Consider the following 7,681-nt stretch of genomic DNA (forward strand, 5'->3'; position numbering starts at 1 on the left):
AGACAAGAATATTTTTGCTTTCCCTACTCAATGAAACTGCGGTGGAGTGCACTGCCGACACAATCTTTCATCTAAAGCTTCTGTTTATGAAGTGTGAGAGGAGAGCGAGAGTCAGAGAAAGAGAGTAGCAAAAAAAGGAAACACAACTAAACAATTTAGCTTCCATGAGAGAGAGAGAGAGAGAGAGAAAGAGGGAGGGAGGTCCTTGTTGGAATAAATAAAGAAGCAACCTTTGCTCTTCTTTATTATATTATTATTATTTCTGAGGCAAAAGTGAGCAGAAAAGAGACATGGCAGAGAGAAGGAATTGTAAACTCCATGAGACAAGCTGATCCCTCTATGTTCAGTGCATCTTCTTCGTACCACACGCTTAGGTAGAAGAAGGTGCCACATAATACAGGTCTGTTGAGACTCTTCCTTTGGATCTGTAAGCTTTATATATATATATAGGCATCATTTCCTTCCCAGATTGGAGCTTGACATTGTGTTTACTGAATTGGGATTTGATGGAACAATGTTTGTTGTTCCTGTTGTTTTGATTGGAAATGGTGGGCTTTGCTTATTTTCTTGATTTTCTTTGTTTCCCATCTGGGTTTTGCCTGTTTTGTACTTTTGTTCATTTCACTTTTGTGTGTTTGTGTGTTATGACTTGGAATTATTAGAAATGCTTGCTGGATACACTTATTTGGGAGAGCTATTGATTAGTAGAGTCAATTTTCGGTACTTGGTCAGTTTATTTAGTTGAAAGTTGACATCTTTATTAGGAAGTTTGTTGTTAATCTTTCATGGTTTGGATAGAAGTGAAGTAAGTCATTCAGATCTGGGCTTGAATGGTAGAGAGAGATTAATGTGGTGTGAAACAGTAAAACTAGGCTTGGCTTCCATGTGGAAATTGGTTCTGTGAAAGTTTTTGTAAAGAGGGGGTTTGTTCCATGGCTTTCCTCCTAACAAGCTTGTGAGAGTTGATTTATAGATTGAAGTACAATGAATGACTAGAAATTACATAGATATGATAAAAACTTAGAATTAGTTTGCTATAGAATGACATTAATAGAAAGGCGACCCTGAATAGGAGAGAGTTAGATACAATGTTTGAGCCATAAACATGGAACCAAGTCTAAGATTTGAATGTTTCTCAGTAGCTGATTTACTTTCATTGAGGGAAAAAAGTAGTTGTTGAAACTTGAAATCAAGGAACAATGATAGAAAGGACCTTGAGAAAGACAAAGAATTTCAGTGAAAGCAATGCATATCAGGACAAGTGGAACGTGAAGCTGTAGGATGAATGTTATTCTAGATTAGTTTTGAAAATTTGTGTGCATTATGGGACCATATGATGTTTGATATGCATTGTCCTATTATCGATGACAATAATATCGAGCTCTTTCCTAAAATAATGCATTTTGAGAAACATGTTTTCCACAATGATGTTGGTTGAAACTAATGCAGTTTGTGCCCTGTAGAACCACTCTGCATCTCACCCAATTGACATTTTGATCACCCTCTTTGTACATGTTGGTTGCCTATTGTCTTTAAGCATATTGTTTTCAGAGCTTTAAAAGCAATACTTTTTATGATGAGTTTACAAAAATTTTAAAGCATTCAAAGAAAACTTCGTTCATAAAAGTGTCAAAAGCGTTATTTCAAACAGCACCTTGAGTCTGTTTAGAATTTTTAAATGAAATGGATGAAATTTCTTGGAATATTAGAGCCAACATTCATCAGATTATCCATCGGTGTCTTGGAACCTGGACAGGACTGGGCATTTATATGGTTTGAAATGGTTGTGGCCCTTCTCTGCTGAGTTGATGGCCAGTGTTGGGACCAAAACAGGCTTATATAGAACATATTAACATCACAATTTATTTTATTCCTTTATAGCATCATGATAGAGCTAATTAGTTTTTGCTGATATAATTACGACAATATACTAAATTACCTTGCTCTATGATACTTTTTTATTTTTTCAATATGTTCTACATGAAAATCCTTATCACTGCTCAGGATAGTTCTTGTTTAGTCTTACATTTTCCAGCAAGATAGTTTCATTGAGTTCTTTTTGGCTATGATTTGGCTTATTGATATCCATTATTGCTGTGCAGTTTGGAGATGGGAACGTTGGTGCTTAATGCTGAGAACGTAGACTCAGATATTTACCTCTCGCTGGGGCTTAAAGAGTTGAGAAAAGGAGTTCCAACAATTCCTCGGGTTTTGTCACTTCTCTCATCACTACTTGAGAGATCTGTTCAGAAGAATGAGGTGCTTTTGGAGGAAACACAAATTAAAGATGTTATCACAATATTCCATGGTTTGAGAGAACCCACTCTCAGCATTCGGCAGTATATTGATCGAATCTTCAAGTACTCTGGCTGCAGCCCATCCTGCTTTGTTGTTGCACACATTTATGTGGATAGATTCCTTCAGAGTACGGAGGTTCATTTAACTTCACTTAATGTTCACCGGCTTCTGATAACAAGTATAATGCTTGCAGCAAAATTTATTGATGATGCGTAAGTACTGACCCAAATAGATAATTGTACATTTGATTTGACTCTCATGTCTTAAGTTGGTGATAAAATCATCAAGACTGATCATTTAAGTAGAAGTTCATCAACTAGGGAAGTAATTATTATAGGCTGGCAAAAAGATGGTGTTCATGCTTCCCATTAAGGGAATCCAAGTATAATGAATCTGTGTCAGAAATATAAGCCATATGCTTCAATAGCTCTATAAGTCGATCAGAAAATGAACTAGAGGAAGATTTTGTGCCTTTATAGTGTATTTATTTTTTCTTTGTATCCTCTGTCAGCTTACTTTTGGTTCAAACTTATGAAATAAATCTTTTACATTATTCTGCAGATTCTTCAACAATGCATATTATGCAAAAGTGGGAGGAGTAAGCACGGCAGAGTTGAATAGGTTGGAGATGAAGTTTTTGTTTAGTATAGATTTCAGACTTCAGGTAAGTGTAGAAATGTTTGGAAAGTATTGTTCACAATTGGAAAAGGAAAGCTCAGAAGGGCTCCAGATTGAGCGGCCATTCAAAGCCTGTGGAATTAAAGAGAGTTGGTCAAAAACAAACAAAGATGATTCAACTTGTGCTCCCACAATTGCAAGATGAAAATGTGGAATCATCAATCATCTCAATGTATCATTACGAACCCACGAATTGCTAAAATACAATCATCTTAGAAAATATTGATTGTTGAATATGAACACAATTGTGTTAGTGACAGCATTGCTTGTTTGCTTACTTCTTTCAAATGTTGTAGTTGGGTAGAGATTTGCAATAGGTTTTACCTTGTTTCTATTCATTCTGTGCTTATTCTCAAAGCACCCAATATCCTAGCAGCTTTACTACCGGTTTGTTGTAAAGTGTAAACACAGGTTAAGCAATTTTATGGTCAAGAGAAGAGATTGAATGAGTTTCACAATTTCAGCTGCTAGCAACTATGGGTCATATGAACAAAAATATGATGTACTCTCCAATTCTTTTATTGATACTTAGTTACAATAATGGAGTGTGGGGATTTGTACCACGAATGCCTCCGTTGAAAATACCATAAGTTGTCACTTGAGTTATAATTCCTTTTTTTGATAGGTTACTTGAGTTATAATTCTTGTAATTGGTTCAAAACAATAGAAAATATTTTTGCCAATAACCAGAATATCCAAATGAACCGAGTATAGGTGCACTGTAATGACATTTAAGATTATATTTTATTGTTGATTCTTGGTAAGACCTCCCCATTCAACGATAGAAGCATCTTAGTCCCAGTAGTACGTTTCTTACATCACTTCTTTGACAAATCTTAAGTACTTTTTTTTAAGGGTCTAAATATCTCTTAAGCACTGAGTAGACCCTCTTCGGAGATCAGTGCAATAAGTATTTGTCCACATCCCTGATCCACCACAAAACCATCTGTATGTTATAGGACTCTCAAATAATTAAAGTAAAACATGATCCTTCTAGCTTCAACCACCATTCTACGTAAACCCTTTTAGACTATCTGTTACATTCACCTTCGAAGTCACTCACTCCAGTTCCAGCTCAGCCAAACCCCTTCTCTGTCGTCCAAAACCCAGACCCATCCAAACCAGCCCACATATAAAGCCCATCGAAACAGGCCCATCATGCTCCTGCTATTTTCAAGTATGTCGGTCGGCAAAGGCAACCAAATTTGATTAGGAATCCATCGGCAAAGGTAACCAAATTTGATTAGGAATCCATAACCCTATATTATATTATATTATATTATAAATATTTTCTTTTTAGGGATTATTTGTTAGAATTTCAACTTGGCTTTTCATTCCTCTCTTCTGAAATTTTTATTCCTCTATTTTCTGTCTTCACCACTGAACATGAGTAATATTAATAAATAAATTTTTTTTTTTTTTAAAAGAAGGTAATTCTGAATTTTTTTTTACTTTGTTTTGTATTCTAGAGTTGATTGTATTGTAGTTTTATAATTCTGAATTTGGTTGATTGTATCTGTGTAGTTTTGAAATATATAATTAATAATTATGTACTCTCTTTATAATTCTGATTTTCTATTCAGTTTTGTCTAATGTAATCTCTTAATTTTGTGAATTGTGGTTTAAATTATGTTTTGAAACCCATATGGGGATTGCTTCTTGGTATGTCTGAGTTTCTTTTTGGATTGAATTGTTGATTCTTTCTTCTTATGCTGGTGGTTCATATGGGTGTTTATATTTTGTTTGGAAATAGTCAGCTAGATGAGTAAAATGTTGCCAAGTCAATGTTTTGATGTATTGGTGCTGAAATTGAAAGCAAGCCCATATGGGAATTGCTTCTTGGTACGACTAAGTTCTTATTTATTTTTCATTTTCAATTTTGTGTCCAAATCTCTTTAATTAGCTCATTTGAATCTCTCTATTTCTCTTGTGGTGCCTATGGATTTAGCGTGTGTGTTAATACTTAGTACTCATACTAAACTTTGAGATTTGAATTTATGTGTTTTAGGGGGAGTAAGAGAGATGTCCTGTAATAGATTCTTGAGTATAAACCCACTTAAATTGAAGTTTCGTATATTTTCTCTGTCTCACTTTTTCTTTTCTAGCCAAGAGGTGCTTCTTTGTCAGTTTCATTTTGCTTGAATTGTATGCAAGTAGCCCGTAGATACATTTAACAGAATTATGATTACGTGTTTGAATTTGAATTACATTCACATCTGGGATAACTATTATCAGTTGGACTTGATGAAGTGACTTTTTGCTTTTGCCCACTGATTTGGCACTGCATTTTTTCCCCAAGAATAAAGAATTTTTCTGAACCCGGTTCCCCAAAAATCTTAAATGATCACATATGTAATGACATTGCCTGATTGAGCATCAATGCACTATTTCTCTTCTATTAATGGTTCTTGAATGTTGGATGAAAATTGGTTTCTTATTGCCTTAAATTCATACAGATTGTCAGATTGCTCGCTAATCAATCATGCGCTTTAGTCCACCCCCTCCATCTTTGCCTTTTATCAACACCACCACCAAGGTTTGCTACTTCTTTTGATTTTTTTATTTTTCTAGCCTATTTAATATATGATAGTTGGCCATCACAAACCCTTCTTGAAGGTTGTCCATAGTCAATACCATAAACAATATAAGTATATTTAATTGCTATTTTACTGACCAATCAAAAGGAAATAATAATAATAATATTGAAATATACCTTCTCTATTGAAATTGTTTGAATTGTAGTTTTAGCTATGTTTCTCTTTGTATCTGTAATTGAGTTTAGATGATTTTGAAATTTATGCTGATGGACAAGTATCTCATAAACAATTTTGCACCTTTGGGACATTCAACTGATTTGAACTGTATTAAAGTTGATAATTAGACTAGGTGAGCCAATGATTTAACCAATCATGTCTGCTTAAGTTGTATGTTGTAGACACCGCATTTTGTACCCCTTACGACTCGGGCCTCTGTTCCCCAATGATACCCGAACTCTAAGGCCCAAGGCCAGTTTAGAGCCCAATCAGATATCAAATTGACTTGAGGAGTGTTAAAATGGAAAATATAACATTTTAAATGAAAATTCTATTTTTGGAAATAAAATGACCAAAGTGGCCCTCGGCCCACGTACGTGGACCAAAGCATGCGTACACAGGCACACTCCTGCATACGCAGCTAGGGTTTCAGAAGCATAAAAAATGCAAGTTTTCTACAATAATAGCTGAGGTTTGGAATGAATATCATATCATCTGGGAGCTGTTCTAAGCTTCATTTTTTCCACTATATAAAGCCTTACATGATACATTTTCAAAACATACAGAAATTCCACAGGAAAAATACAAGATTCACTAGAAAATAGTGAATCAAAAATACAAGATTCACTAAAAAATAGTGAATCAAAAGGGAGTTTTTCATAAAACACCCTTAAGTCAATTTTGTTTGAATCTCACATCATTTGGGACCCATTCCAAACCTCATTTTTTCCACTGTATAAAGCCTTACACGATACATTTTTAAAACACACAAAAATCCCACGGGAAAAATACAAGATTCACTAGAAAATAGTGAATCAAAAGGGAGTTTTTCATAAAACACCCTTAAGTCAATTTTGTTTGATTGGGACCTTTTCTCGCTCCAATCCTTTTAGTTTAACATTGCTAATAACTTTCTTATTGGTTTGTGAATAGAATTGACTGAGGGGAACGGTCAAAATCAAGCTTGGAAAGCTTTTGTGTGAGGTATCTAGTCTAAACTTTTCTTTTTCCTTTCTTTCATTTTCTACTTTTAAATATTTTTGTTTGCTTTATTTGCTTGTTATAATATGTTTTAATATGCTTTTCTAGTTTAGATTTACATGTTTGTATGTTTAAAATGCATGTTAGGTTGTTAGAATTCTAGTTTTGAGGTTCTACCCATTTTTTTGGTATTTTTAGAGTTTCTGGGCAAGAACCTGCGTACGCATAATTTTGTCTATGCACGTAGGCTTGATTATACGCACGCAGGCTTGTTCTTGTGTGCGCAAGCTGTTGCCCAAAAAACCCTAATTTTTTCTATTTCTTTTGCTTTGCCTCTGCTTTCACATGCTTGTTTGTTTAGCCTTTTTCCATGCTCCTGTGCTTCCAATGCCCCTGTTTCACATGTTTGTTTGCTTGTTTGCTATCATATGTTAGAATTAGGGTTTGTTTAGTATTTTCCTTGTTTTGATGACATGAATATGCATTCACATGCTCACACATAAATACCATAGGTGCTGAGTTGCTGTAAGGTAAGTAAAGGATAAGTCATGCATTAGAAATGCCCACGCATCTATGATATGGTCTTGCTTTGATGATAGATATGAATCTGCTTGTTTGATGTGTGATTTCATGTCTAAGAGTTTGGAATACATGTGATGATCTACTTTGCAGCCTTGTTTCGTTGTTGCCTTGGTATAATATGATGGAGTTTTTAATGTGATGAATGCCTCGATGCCATGAGTAGGTGAATGCTAGGGTTGTATATGTGTGGGTTTGGTTTCTTATGCTTTATGGATGGATATGTATGTGTTTTGGGATGAATGATGTCATCTTGTATGCTTAGATGAATGCTAGTGTGTGTGTGAGTTTAGAATACAAGTATTAAACATAATTTTATCGAGGTTAAGACATAAGACACAATGATGGGAGACCAACCTTAGTGTTGGGCGGTCTTGAGTGCCTAACACCTT

General features: G+C 34.8%; 1 protein-coding gene across 1 annotated transcript; it reads left to right on the top strand.

Moving 5' to 3' along the window:
• Positions 1 to 101: 101 nt before the first annotated feature.
• LOC126709217 (cyclin-P3-1) lies at positions 102 to 3,434 on the top strand. The gene is made up of 3 exons (XM_050409345.1): positions 102 to 400; positions 2,103 to 2,510; positions 2,860 to 3,434. Exons 2-3 carry the CDS (start codon positions 2,110 to 2,112, stop codon positions 3,119 to 3,121), a joined length of 663 nt encoding a protein of 220 aa, XP_050265302.1. The 5' UTR covers positions 102 to 400; positions 2,103 to 2,109; the 3' UTR covers positions 3,122 to 3,434.
• The last annotated feature ends 4,247 nt before the right edge of the window (positions 3,435 to 7,681 follow it).

Source organism: Quercus robur, chromosome 12 (genome assembly GCF_932294415.1).
Source record: "Quercus robur chromosome 12, dhQueRobu3.1, whole genome shotgun sequence".
Taxonomy (NCBI): Eukaryota; Viridiplantae; Streptophyta; class Magnoliopsida; order Fagales; family Fagaceae; genus Quercus; species Quercus robur.

What these genes read in the sequence shown, in the direction of transcription:
- LOC126709217 (XM_050409345.1), top strand. Translation starts at nt 2,110, where the DNA reads ATGGGAACGTTGGTGCTTAATGCTGAGAACGTAGACTCAGATATTTAC. An exon ending in GCAAAATTTATTGATGATGC is followed by an intron (nt 2,511 to 2,859) that starts GTAAGTACTGAC and finishes ATTATTCTGCAG; the next exon opens with ATTCTTCAACAATGCATATT.